We start from the raw sequence: 14,705 nt of genomic DNA on the forward strand, positions 1-14,705 counted from the left end.
AGGACTAGGACTGTCAGACTGGGTAACAGTTTCTTCCCTCAGGCTGTGAGACTAATGACTACCCTGCCATCACCGAGGTCTCGTCACCAGGACAGTGAGATTTTTACTGTTTACCTGTGCTGTGCACTACATGCCTTTTGAATTATATTTTGTTAACTTAGTTGTAGTAATATTTTGTTTTATGTGCTGTATGTGATTTGTATTTTGGGTGCACTGTGGTCCAGAGGAACTTTGTTTCAATTGGTTGTATATAGTACAGTCAGATGACAATAAACTTGAACTTCAGCTTGTAACCCTGGACTGTCTGACCTCCATGGTCATGGCAACTAACACCTTCATGAACCAGAACGTTCCTCACTGACTCAAACCAGACCAGCTCTGAATGGGGATGTGATACCCCTCTCCAAACTAGTCCCTTCCTGATGAGGAATCTAGGCCCCAGATAGAGTGGATGTAGAGAGGATGTTTCATATAGTGGGTGAGGGCACAGGGTCAGAATAGAAGTAGATCACTTTAGAACAGAGATGAGGAGGAATTTCTTTAGCCAGGGGGTGGTGAATCTGTGGAATTCATTGCCACAGAAGACTGCGGAGGCCAAGTCAATGGGTATATTGATCAGGGAGTCAACGTTTACTGGACCGAGGTAGGAGGGTGGGGTTGAGGGGAAAGTGAATCAACCATGATAGAATGGTGGAGCAGACTCGATGGGCCAAATGGCTTAATTTGCTCCTATGCCTTATGATTACATAACACTTTAATGGAAGTTCCAAATCGATAAACTGATTTTTTTTTCAGTGACCAATCAGAGCACGTCACCGTGCACCGCGAAGAGGCTGTCTTATCCGTACTGCCCTGGGTAGCCCGTGGCGTGTAACTGTCCATCGCCGGAGCACCCTGTCCCTTTAAGTGAGGCGCAGTGCTCGACTGCAGCCTCTGTACCCGGGGAGAGTGAGAGACCGACCTGCAGCGGCTGAAAACACCACCTTCTCTGCCTCTCTCCCCGGTTGTCCCCAGTCTTAACGCGACCCAGATGGACACGAAAGGTAAGGGGCTCTTTGCTTCAATTCGGAGCCGTGTGCTCTTCTGGAAGGTTCCGCATTGTTTTTCTTTGGGGAGGAGAGGTTTGCGGGGAGCCGGCTAGACTGCAGTGTTGGACCCGCTCAGCGGCGAGAGCCGCCGGGCTGGGGGGCTACTGCCGCACTCGGTGACAATCTCGAGCACGGCGGCTCTCTCCCCTGGACTCCCAAGACCCGCCCGAAATGTCCTTCCATGAAGAACATTAATAACGCATTCTAGACCGATCTCGGGGAACACAGTCTCATTTAATACTGAATTTATTCCATAAAACTGGGAGTTTTCAGCCAGAAAATAACGCGATGTGATGCTTGGTGTTAATTAATGTATTAAAGTCGGTGGCTTCTGATGGACCCCACTACAAGCTGAAGTGGGATTGTTTAAGGGTGATTTCTGTTGGTTAGAGATCCGCCTTAGTGCTTGCTTTCAAGATATGATTTTTTTCCCCTGTCTCTCTCTCTCTCTCTCTCTCTCTGCCGAGGTTGTCTTGGTTGCTGCAATGCACACGTGGAGCATATGTAATGACCGGGAGCATCTCCCGGCAGCTGGATCTCGACCCCCTCTCGCCGCCTCGCCGGTAACTGGCGGGCTCGGCGTGTCCTGTTAGCCCAGTGGCCGGGGGCAGAAAGCGGGGAAGGTCAGAGCCGCTCTGCGCCAGGAGTTTCGAAGGTTTGCAAACTGGCCTGGCGTCGCCAACTGCAGACGTTGGAAGTTTTGCGGGCTCACCTTTAACTGCTTCCAAACTGCTGTTGTCCTGTCACTCTGCTTTCTCGGCGTTTCTGGCCAAGGTCACATGGTCAAAATGAGGCGGCGAGAAAGAGTGATTATTTTCCGCCGGAGGGCCGTTGTTGCCGAGGTCTGGTGATTGCCTTTGGGGTGAGGGTCTTGGTGACTGTAAGGGCGCTGATGATCTAGGAGTTGGGGCTCGACGGGTTGAAGAATGCCAGAGAGTGCTGTAGCGTTGTGACGTGAGGGGCGGTTAATTGGATCGCACTCTTGTCTCTCTTTTTTCGGGTCCAGGATGTTTGCTGCTGAGCCTCCTGATTCCACAGTGATCCTAGAGCTGGTTAGAACATGGAACATTACCGCACAGTACAGGGCGTGCAACCCAGTATGTTGTGCTGACGCTTTAACCTACTCCGAGATCGAGCTAACTCTTGCCTCCCACACAGTCCTCCATTTTCCCCCATGGCCCATGTGTGTGTATAAGACCAAAAGGCATAGGAGCATTCGGCCCATCATATCTCCTCCACCATTTCACCGTGTCTGGTTATTATCATTCGCAAACCCATTCTTCTGCCTTCTCCCTGAAACCTTTGATACCCTTACTAATAAAGAACTTTCCAACTATACCGGAGAGTCCCTTAAATGTCCTTAACGTATCTGCCTGTACCACCACCACTGGGAGTACGTTCTACACACTCACTACTCTGTTTTTTAAAAAAAACTACCTCTCACATCCCTTCTATACTTTCCTCCAATCTTTCCCTCTTGTACTAGCCATTTCTGCCCTGCAAAAAAAGTCTCTGGCTCCCCATTCTATCTATGCCTTCTATCTAACCCAGAATCTTTGAATACCATAAATCATGTGATGATCTGATACATAAAGCACCATAGGCAGGTGCAGGAACATTCCAGAATCAGATTTATTGTCACTGACATACTGTACACTGAATGACCATTTTATTTTTTGGTACACCTCGTTAATGCAAGTATCTAATCAGCCAATCATGTGGCAGCAACTCAATGCATAAAAGCATGCAGACATGGTCAAAAGGTTCAGTTGTTGTTCAGACCAACCGTCAGAATGGGGAAGAAATGTGATCTAAGTGACTGTGGAACGATTGTTGGTGCCAGATGGGGTAGTTTGAGTATCTCAGAAACTGTTGATCTCCTGGGATTTTCATGCACAACAGCCTCCAGAGTTTACAGAGAATGGTGTGAAAAACAAAACAAAAAAATCCATTGAATGGCAGTTCTGTGGGGGTGGGGGGAAGAAGGGGAGCTCCTTGATAATGAGAGAAGTCAGAGGAGAATGGCCAGACTGGTTCAAGCTGACAGGAAGGCATATGACCACATATTACAACAGTGGTGTGCAGAAGAGCATCTCTGACCACAGAACACATCGATGGGCTACAGCAGCAGAAGACCACAGCCATACACTCAGTGATCCTTTATTAAGAATAGGTGGTACCTCATCAAGTGGCTACTGACTGTATGTTGTTAAATTTGTTATTTTTCTGCTGCAGTACAGTAAATGGCGTAAATTATAAGTTACAAAAATGAAGTGCACAAGGCCAATAATGAGGTAGCATTCATGAATTGTTTGTAAATCTGACGGTGGAGGACAAGATGCTGCGGTTAGAATGTTGTGTGTGCATCTTTGGGCTTCTGTACCTCTTTCTTTAGTGATGAGGACATGTCCCGGATGGTGAGGGTCTTTAATGATAGATGCTGCCTGCTTGGAGGCATCCATCCTTCAAGACCCTCATCTGGGAGGGTCACCTACTTGGAGTGTTGTATTCAGTTCTGGTTACCTCATTATAGGAAGGATAAGAAATCTTTAGAGAGGCTGCGGAGGAGATTTACCAGGATACTGCCTGAATTAAAGAGCATTTCTTATGAGAATAGGTTGAGCGATCTAGGGGTTTTCTCTCTAGAGCAAAAGAGTTGACTTGATAGAGGTGTATAAGATGATAAAAGGCATAGATGGAGTGGACAGCCAGAGACTTTTCCCAGCATGGAAACGGACAATACGATGGGGCATAATTTTAAGATGATTGGAGGAAAGTATAGGGGAGACGGTAGAGGCAGGTTTTTCTTTTAAACACTGAATGGTGGGTGCATGGAATACCCTGCCAGGGGTGGTGCTGGAGGCAAACACTTTACGGATATTTAAGAGACTCTTGGGCACATACATGAAAGAAAATGGAGGGTTCAGAGATTCAGAGTACATATATTAACAAAGTGTATGTGCAGCATACAACCCTGGGATTTGTCTTTGCACAGATAGCCATGAAAGAAAGAAACAGCATGTTCGAAGAAACATCAAACACCCAACGTGCAAAAAAACAGTGAGCAAATTGTGCAAAAAACAAAAAAAACGAGTGAATAACGCGGAGGATGTAAGACACCAAATCACACCGTCATTGAAACAGTCTAGTTCAGTTCAGTTCACTTTAGCGCTGTATTGTTCACTGGCTGCTGGTCACAGAGCCACTCCACCTGATCAAAATCACAGGAAACAGCAATAAAAAAGAAGTCACCAGAAACACACATAACATGAACTGCTTGTGTCCAGTCCTCAAACCGTGCTGTTTAAACCTGGAGCTAGGGGGAGAGGGAAGCGTTAGATGGAGTAGGTTGAAGGGTCCTATATCATGAGCATGTGTTTTTACAGTGCGATAGGGCCCTGGAATGGGTTATCGGGGCAGTATTGGAAGCAGTCGGCTTGGTGGAGCTTGAGGATGTGGACGGGTGAAAATGAAGGGGTATGATTGAGAAACATAGGAGGACATGAATCAGCCTCAAGATTAATTTCCATAGATTCCCCCTGACCTGCTGAGTTCCTCCAGCATTTTGTGTGTGTTGCTTTGGGTTCCCAGCATCTGCAGAGTCTCTTGTGATCCGGCTTGGCAGAGCACCGTGGGCTGAATGGTCTGTATTTAAATAGATGGGTACTTGATGGCCAGCATTATCCTGATGGGCTGAAGGGCCTGTTTCTCTGTGGATTAACTCCGTGACACTATATTTGGAGAGTAAAGCCTAAAATAGGCTAACTGAGTGGTTTAGTAACATTTGTCCTATTGACCATAAACTCAAAAGGTATCCTAGAAGTAGTTCTGAATGAGGCATTGAGGGCGAGAGCGTTCTTCTAGTGAAATGATGATTATTGCTTACCACTTGCCTTTACCCTTCCTTCCAAATCACTTTTAGCCCCTATCCATCTGCTGTCCACAGCCAGCACTGCAGTTTTTAAAGAGGAGGTGCACTGAGGGTGCTCTCAGACTTTGAGCCCCCTCCTTCACTGAGGGAGGGTTGGAGTTCAGAGTTCAAAGTAAATTTATTGTCGAAGTACATATATGTACCATGTACTACCCTGAGATTAGATTAGATTATGAGGACACTCAGTCCTCGTTTATTGTCATTTAGAAATGCGTGCATTAGAAAATGATACAATCTTCCTCCAGAAACATATCACAGAAACACAGGACAAGCCAAGACTAAAACTGACAAAACCACATAATTATAACGTATAGTTACAACAGTGCAAAGCAATACCGTAATTTGATAAAGAGCAGACCGTGGGCACGGTAAACAATAAGTCTCCAGTCCTGATAGACCCATCATCTCACGCAGACGGTAGAAGGGAGAAACTCTCCCTGCTATGAACCTCCAAGCGCCGCAAACTTGCCGATGCAGTGGAAGCACTGGACCGCAGCCGACTCTGAGTCCGTCTGAAAACTTCGAGCCTCCGACACTGAGCACCGAGCACCATCTCTGCTGAGCGCTTCGACCCCGCCCCGGCCGCCGAGCAACAAGCAAAGCCGAGGACTCGGGGCCTTCCCTCCGGAGATTCTGGATCGCACAGTAGCAGTGGCAGCGAAACAGGCATTTCAGAAGTTTCACCAGATGTTCCTCCGAGCTCTCACGTCTGTCTCCATCAAATCAGGATAGTGCGCAGCACCCTACTTGACAGATAACAGACATCATTCACTGGAGTGGCCGCTGCAAGCTCTGTCGCACTGCCATCTTCTCCCGCCAGTTTCACAGTAAACATAAAGAAACACTATAGAATCAATAAAAAATTGCAGATGACAGAAGACAGACAGCCAATGTTCAAAAGATGACAAACTGCAAATACAAAAAGAGAAAAACAAAAGATGCAATAAATATCGAGAATGTGAGCTGAAGAGTCCTTGAAAGTGAATCTATAGGTAGTTTTGTTGGGTTGAGTGAAGTTTCAAGACCCTGATGGTTGAGGGGTAATACCTGTTATTAGTTTCAGAGGTAACCTATGGAATCAGGGAGGAGGTTCAGGGGCCTAAAAACAAACACTCAATCCTGAGATTCATTTTCTTCTGGGTTTACTCAGTAAATCCTTAATAGAATAATAACCGTAATAGAATCAATGAAAGACCGCAACAACTTGGGCATTCAACCAGCGTACAAAAGACAAGAAACTGTGCAAATACAAAAAGAAAGAAGTAATAATAAATAAGCAATATATGTTGAGAACAGTAAATGAAGAGTCCTTGAAAGTGAGTCCGTTTGTTGTGGGAAGTTTGGTGATGGGGCAAGTGAAGTTGAGTGAAGTTATCCACTTTGGTTCAAGAGCCCGCTGGCTGAGCAGTAATAACTATTCCTGAACCTGGTGGTGTGGGTTCTGAGGCTCCTGTACCACCTTCCTGATGACAGCAGTGAGAAGGGATCATGTCCTGGGTGTTGAAACTGCCACATTGGAACACCACATGGGAGTTTATCATGAAACACACACCTCCACCTTTTGCCTTTTCTGAATCAGTAATTCAGTCCATTCTGTAAATTGAGAAACATTCCGGTCTGATCAATGTATCTGGCGTGCTGGGAGGAAGCCATGTCTTGCTCAGACATAGAACACAACAATCTCTCTCTTTTTCTGATGCAGCAATCACTGTAGAACAGTGAAATACAAAGAATCAATGAAAAACTACACACAGTCTGACAGACAATGTGCAAGAGCCAAGCTGTGCAAATATATAAAAATATAATCATAATAATAGGCAAATAAATAATATTGAGAGCACGAGTTGTTGAGTCTTTGAACATGAGTCCATAGGTTGTGAAATCAGCTCAGTGTGAGGAGAGTGAAGTTATCCACACTGGTCCAGGAGTTTGATTGTTGGAGGATAATAATTTCCTGAACCTGGTGGTGTGGGACCAAAGGCTCTTGTACCTCCTTCACAATGGTAGTGGTGAGATGGTGGCTGGATGGTGGGGGCCCTAGATGGATGCTGAGTTCTGGCCGAGCTTCTTGTAGATGTGCTCAATGGAGTGGGCTTTTACAGTGATGAAACGTAGGGAAAGTTTGAGATCCTGAACTTTGGTTAAAAAAAAATATAAATGTAGATGGTTACCTAAATGGAGAGTAAATGATTGGAATACAGAGGAACTCAGGTGTACATGGACAGCAAAATAAAAGGAAATGGATATACATTCAGTGGTCACTATATTAGCTACCTCCTGTACCTAATAAATTGTCCACTCAGGGTATGTTCGTGGTCTTCTGCTGTGGTGGCCCATAAACTTCTGGGTTTGATGTGTTGTGCATTCAGAGATGTTCTTCTGCACACCACTGTTGTAATGCATGGTTATTTAAGTTGCTGTCTCCTTCCTGTCAGCTAGAACCAGTCTGGCCATCCTCCCTGACCTCTGTCATTAACAAGGCATTTTCACCCATGGAAGTGCTGCTCACTAGATTTTTTTTTGTTTTTCACACCATTCTCTATAAACTCTAGGGACTGTGTGCATGAAAATCCCAGAAGATCAGCAGTTTCTGAGATACTCAAGCCACCCATTCTGGCACCATATACCATTTCAAAGTCAAAGTCACTTAGATCCCATTTCTTCCCCATTCCGATGTTTGGTCTTGACCATGTCTGCGTGCTTTGATGCACTGAGTTGCTGCCACATGATTGGCTGATTAGATATTTGCATTAACGAGGTGCACAGGTGTACCTAATAAAGTGGTCACTCAGTGTACAGTGGCCTTTACTGCAAGGGAACTGGTATTTAGAAATAAAGTAATTTTCCAATTGTGCAGATGTGTGGCCACATCTGGAGCACTTGCACAGATTTACTCTCCAAATTAGGTTAATTATAATTAACTTGTATGACATGAAATTTATTGTTTTCTGGCAAATGGCACAGTGCAAAAGACATAAAATTACTATAAATTACAACATTGAATGTAGTGCCAAAAAGGAAATAACGAGGTAGTATTCATGGACCATTCAAAAATTTGATGGTAGAGAGGAAGGAGCTGTTCATGAATTATTGAGTGTGGGTCTTCAGGTTCCTGTACCTGCTCCCTGATGGTAGGAACGAGAAGAGGGCATGTTCCAGATGGTGAAGTTCCTCAGTAATGTTTCTTTCCACCTTGAGGCACCACCTTGATGTCCTTGTTGGTGGACGGGCTGAGTCAGACTTTGTAGCAAAGGGCAGCAGCAGGAGGAATCTGTCAGCAACTAATCCCTTGAAGGGACATTGGTGTGCATGGTGTGCATTCTCTCTCCTGCCTTGCAGGTGATCTAATTCCAGCAGCCAGCCACGCAGCTGACTGGTTGGGAGTAAAGTGGAGGCTCACAAGATGGTAGATGCTGGAATCTGAAAGCAAGAAGTGTTTCTGCTGCAGGAACTTTGCCTGATGTAGCATCCCGAAGGTCGAAACTCTGCGGTTAGCTTGTCCGGCAGTCGGGGAGGCCCGATGTCTGAATCCAGACTAAGGACTGGAGGCCTGGAGGCAGCCTGTCCTAAGTTTGGAGACCTGTGTGTGGATGGGTGAGTGAGTAAGGGACTTGTCTTGCTGTAGTTGTCATATTTGATTTCATTACTGATGCTGTTCTGCCGAGCATTGTGGATGTGCTGCTCTGGCGCTGGACTGTGTGATGACATTGTGGGCTGCCCCTGGCACAAGGTGTTTGTTAATGAGAGAGGCCAGAGGAGAATGGCCAGGCTGGTTCAAGTTGACGGGGAGGAGACTTAACTCCAATAACCTCGAGCTGGTGTGCAGTAGAGCATCTCTGAACGCACGTCATGTCAAACCTTGAGGTAAATAGGCTACAGCAGCAGAAGACCACAAGCACACACAATGGCCACTTAACAGGTGCAGGAGTTTCCCGATAAAATTAGCACTGCATGTATGTTGTTTTGCAACAGTAGATGGGACTAGCTTGCTGGGCAACACGGTCGGCATGGACGAGATGGGCCGAAAGGCCTGTTTCCCTGCCTTATGACTCTGACCCTCTGACTTGCTGTGAAGTGATTTGGATCTAGTCAAATGTATGGGCTCGTGTGGAAATGTGTGCCTTCTCTCAAACAGCAGAATTGGGACAAGTTTAAGTTTATTGCCATTCAACCATACAACATGTATGCAGCTAATCGTAACTGTGTTCCTCCAGGGCCAAGGCGCAAAACACAGTAAACAGTCACACAACACACAGTTACAATAGTGTATACAGTCACCAAAAATAATATCAGCACAGGTTCCTGAGTGTCTTTTACGATGGACAGGTGATAAATCTGAACTCAATGGTTCAAATGGCATAGAGGGGGGAGAGGAATTTCAATGTTTCAGATATAATGCCTCAACAGAGAATATTGATAATTCCTCTACCTCCACAGGTGCTGAGTTTCTCCAGCAATTTGCCTCTTACCAAGTAGTAACAAGTGTAATTGGTATTGGTTTATTATTTTTAATATTTAGTTTTGTTTTATTTCAGTGATACAGAGCAGAGAAGACCCTTCTGGTCCTTTTGAGTCCCTGCATCCCTGATTAACCCTTGCCTTATCATGAGACAATTTACAATGACCGGTTAACCTACCCGAGAAGTCTTTGGACTGCAGGAGGAAACCGGATCACCCGCGCAGTCCGGGGGTGGGGGTGGGGGTGGGGGGAGGACGTACCGAGACCCCTAACAGAACAGCACTGGAGTTGAACTCTGATCGCCAGAACGCTTTGAGCTGTAGTAATGCGGCGCTAACAGCTTCGGTATGGTGGTGCCCGTCACATGCTCTGAGACCCAGTGCAAAGCTTTTGTCTGCGTGCCCTCCAGACAGATCATTCCATACACTAGTTCATCGCAGTAGACCAGCAGGAAAAGCAATGGCTGAGTGCTGAATGCAAATAGCAGGCTGAGTTATTATTGTCACATACATTCAACATTCAGGATAGTTAAATGTTATTTCCAGTACACAAGTATAAAGGGAGAACAAAATAATTTGTACTCCTGGTCCGATGCAGCACAAAAAAAACACAACAAGATAAAGAGCACAATAGTAAAAACACACAATAAATTATAAATGTGTCTGATAGCTTGTATATATTGATAATCTATCCATAAAGTGACACTAGGCACAGGAGTGTCTGTACATAAGGTGACTGACAGGAAATGATAAAGTAGTGGTGGTTGGGGGTGTGGAGGGGTGGGTTAGTGGGTGGAGGTGTTGACCAGCCTCACTGCTTGAGGAAAGGAACTGTTTTTGAGTTTGGTGGTCCTGGCGCGGATGCTACGTAGCCTCTTCCCCAGTGGGAGTAGGACAAACAGTCCCTGAGCAGGGTGGGTGGGGATCCTTCGTGTTGTTCTGGCACCTTCCTGTATGAATGTCCTCGATGGCGGGTAGTCTGGTGCGGGTGATACGATGTGCAGTTTTGACTGCCTGTTTGAGAGCTTTCCTGTCCACCGAAGGTTCTGTGCTGAGGTACAGGGACAATTCTTGTGTTGTTTCCCATCCATTCTGCTCACTTCATTACAACAGTGTGTTGAGGTAGTGAAGGGTGTCACGGTAGCTTAGCGGTTAGAGCAATCGCTTTATAGTGCCAGTGATTAGCGTCCGGGGGTTCAATTCCTGCAGCTGTCAGTAAGAAGTTTGTATGATCTCCCCATGACTAAGTGTGTTTCCTATGGGTACTCCCACACTCCAAAGACCTGTGGGTTGGGGTTAATAAGTTGTGGGCATGTTATGTTGGCACTGGAAGTGTGACAAGACTTGCAGGCTTCACCCAGCACATCCTTACTGACTTGCCATGACGCTGTTTCGGTGTATGTATTAAAATTAAAGTTTACCTCTAGTAGAAAGAAGAGCAACAACAGAATACAGAAAATAAGAATCAGGTGTCATATCACCAGTGTATGTTGTGAAATTTGTTGTTTTGCAGCTTTGTCCATTCAGAAATCTGATGGCAGAGGGCAAAAAGCTGTCCTTCAAATGTGAAGTGTGTTTTTTCAGGCTTCTGTACCACCACCTTGAGGTTAGCAATGAGAGGAGGGCCTGTCCTAGGTGATGGAGGTCCTCGGTGATGGATGTCGACAAGCAGACAATAAGGTGCAAGGTTGCAGTGAGATGGACTGTGAAGTCAATACAGTAGTCCACCTTATCGTTCTAGGGGACCATTTAACAGTCCTATAAACTCAGATAGAAGCTTTCGTTGAGCCTGGTGGTACGTGATTTCAGACTTATTAATCTTCTGCCCCATGAAAATGTATAGTGTTACAGAGAGAGTGCAGGCCAGGTAGATACCCCCACCCACCCACCAACTCCACCATGACTTTATTACTTCCTGTCAGTCACCTTATGTACAGCCTGCTGTCACCCTATGGACATGCAGTCAATCTATGTACATAAGCTATTATATATATATATATATATATATATATATATATATATATATATATATATATCTCGTGTTCTTTACCTTTTTTTTGTGCTGCGTTGGATGTGGAGTAACAATTATTTTGTTCTCCTTTACACTTATTTAATGTAATTTCCAGTACCCAATCTTGAAATAAGGTACAAGGTTCACGATGTGATGTGGTGATCGAGAGTTAATCTGTATTATATGAGAGGTCTGGTCACGCGTCAAACCCATGATTAGCGTTCTGGGTGAAGTCTGTGAGGATGGGGACCCAATGTTTGAATGAGACTCTGGGGCCGAGGAATGGAGACAACGTGTCCTGAGGGTGGAGGGGTGTTTTTGTGTGTGCGTTGTTGTTGTTGCTTGCATCTTTCCGTGGAACATTGTGGGTATTTTATGTTGTTGAGGAATGTGTAGAGATGCTTGCAGGTTGTCTCTAGCATGTTCTCCGGTGTATTGATTGTGAATGCGATCAATGCATTTCTCTGTATGTTTCAATGTACATATGGTAAATGTGAATCTTACAACAGTAATTGAGTGCTACATGTTTCAGGCTGTTGTATCTTCTGCCCAATGGGAGGAGCAGGAAGGGAATGTCTTGGTGGGAGAGTTCCTTGATTTTACTGGCGCAGTGGGAAGTGGAGACAATGTCCATGGAGGGGAGGCTGGCCTGCATGATGGACGATGCTCTGTCCACAACTCTCTGCATTTTCTTGCAGTCTTGGGCAGAGTAATTCCTCTACTAAGCCATGATGCACCTGGACAGGTGCTGTGACAGCTCAAAAGGATATCTTACTCCTTTCAGTCCTGATGAAGGGTCTCAGACCGAGGTGTTGACTCTTTATTCCTCTCCATAGATACCGCCTGACCTGCTGAGTTCTTCCAGCATTCTTGTGTGTGTTAGTCTGGATTTCTAGCATCTACGGAATCTCTTGTGCTTAAGGTATCTGATCAGACAGATGGGACATGTCAGATATGGAGCTCATCTGAATCTCAAATCTCTGCTGCCTTGTGGTTATATGCACTCATGGGGAAGGTTTCGGGAGTAAACCCCAAGGAAAAGTCCGGGGTAAGACTGTAAGACAGTCCTGCGTTGAGTTCAACACTGACTGGCAACTCCTGCGATGCCGCTGGTGCCAAACTGTATGGGTCTCTGCCGTTCCTTTGGATTCATCAGCTGTGTGGAGATGGAGGGCCTTGTTTACATGGGTAACAGCTTGCTCTGTATATCGTACTGCCCTGGCTTGCGAATCGACTTCGACGTAGACAGATAGGATGCAATATCCGACCAACGGAGGGCCTTGTGTAATGTATCTAAAAACTGCTACAGAGCTGAAGCTCTTCACTTCACACATTGGGAAAAGAACAAGTCAAGGAATGGTATCGTGACTGTTGCATCTGTTTACTGTTATCTACAGGGAAGGTGTGACAGACAACAATGAACAATAAGCATGAGGTGCTGCTGATTGAAATTGAGATTCATTTGTGGGGAAAGTAAATGCAAAGGGGGCATCTGCTGGTAACTGACAAGTCCTTGACTGTGAGTTCATTGGTTGAGGGAGTAGTTCAGTGTTGGGATGAGTAAAGTTATTTCATCTGGTTCAAGAGCCTGATGATTGAGGGGTAATAACTGTTCCTGAACTTGGTGCTGTGGGACCTGATGGTTGAGGGGTAGTCGTAGTCATAGTCATACTTTATTGATCCCGGGGGAAATTGGTTTTCGTTACAGTTGCACCATAAATAATAAATAGTAATAAAACCATAAATAGTTAAATGGTAATATGTAAATTATGCCAGGAAATAAGTCCAGGACCAGCCTATTGGCTCAGGGTGTCTGACCCTCCAAGGGAGGAGTTGTAAAGCTTGATGGCCACAGGCAGGAATGACTTCCTATGACACTCTGTGTTGCATCTCGGTGGATTGAATCTCTGGCTGAATGTACTCCTGTGCCCACCCAGTACATTATGTAGTGGATGGGAGACATTGTCCAAGATGGCATGCAACTTGGACAGCATCCAATAACTGTTCCTGAACCTAGTGGTGTGGGACCTGATGGTTGAGGGGTAATAACTGTCCCTGAATCTGGTGGTGTGGGACCTGATGGTTGAGGGGTAATAACTGTTCCTGAACCTGGTGGTGTGGGACCTGATGGTTGAGGGGTAATAACTGTTCCTGAACCTGGTGGTGTGGGACCTGAGGCATCAGTGAGAAGAGAGCATGTCCTGGATGATGGGGGGGGGGATCTTAATGATGGTGCAACTTTTCTGTGACGGCGTTCCTTGTAGACCTGGTCAGTGGTGGGGAGGGCTTTACCCGTGATGGGCCGTATCCACGATTTTTTTTGTAGGATTTTCCGTTCAAGGATATTGGTGTTTCCATACCAGGCCGTGTACTCTCTACGGCACTTCTATAGAAATTTGCCAAAGTTTCAGATGACATGCTGAATCGATGTAAACTCGTTTCATGTAAGCGTGTATGCCAACGCAGCACATGAATCCCAGAAGAAGTTGAGAGTTCTACAGATATACGGAGGAGAGTTCTGACCATCTGTGTCACTGCCTGTTATGGAGTTTCCAGAGTGCCGGATCGAGAGAGGCTGCAGAGGGTTGTAGACACCGCAGCTCCATTGAGGGGCACAACCACGGTAGTGTAGCGGTTAACACAATGCTATTACAGCTCGGCGCATTCCGGACTTCAGTTCCGGCATCCGCTATATGTTTCTCCTGTGTGTGTGTGTGTGTGTGGGTTTCTTCCGGGTGCTCCAGTTTCCTCCTACAGTCCAAAGGCATACTGGTGAGTAGGCTGGTTGGTCATTGTGACTAGGTTAGGGTTGAATTGGTGGGTTGCTGGGTGGTGTGGTTCAGTAGGTGAGAAGAGACTGTTCCATGCTGTGTCTCTAAATAAAATAAATAACTATTCCTTCCCGCCATCGAGGGCATAGTCATAGAGCACTACAGCACAGAAACAGGCCCTTTGAGCGATCTAGTCCAAACTATGATTCTGTCGATAGTCCCATCGACCTACACCTGAAGAATGGCCCTCCATACCCTTCCCATCCATGTACCTATCGAAGTTCCTCTTAAATTTTTCAATCGAACCCGCATGCATCACTCTTGGTGGCAGCAGCTTCGTGGGCGGGGGGGGGGGGAGTGCCTCAAAAAGGCAGCTTCCATCATTAAAGGCCCTCACTCCCCAGGGCATGGCCCCTCCTTGCTGCTACTGTCAGGGAGAAAGTGCA

At 45.9% G+C, this 14,705-nt stretch overlaps 1 protein-coding gene across 1 annotated transcript in view; it reads left to right on the forward strand.

The window, feature by feature from the left end:
- The first annotated feature begins 919 nt into the window (after window positions 1-919).
- LOC134345116 (fibroblast growth factor 12) overlaps window positions 920-14,705 on the forward strand; it is a 403,897-nt gene continuing 390,111 nt past the window's right edge. Inside the window, exon 1 of the mRNA XM_063045290.1 lies at window positions 920-1,043. Coding sequence (XP_062901360.1) covers window positions 1,031-1,043 — 13 coding nt within the window. The 5' untranslated portion in view covers window positions 920-1,030. The remainder of the gene's footprint in view (window positions 1,044-14,705) is intronic.

This window comes from Mobula hypostoma, chromosome 4 (genome assembly GCF_963921235.1).
Source record: "Mobula hypostoma chromosome 4, sMobHyp1.1, whole genome shotgun sequence".
In the NCBI taxonomy this organism is placed as follows: domain Eukaryota; kingdom Metazoa; phylum Chordata; class Chondrichthyes; order Myliobatiformes; family Myliobatidae; genus Mobula; species Mobula hypostoma.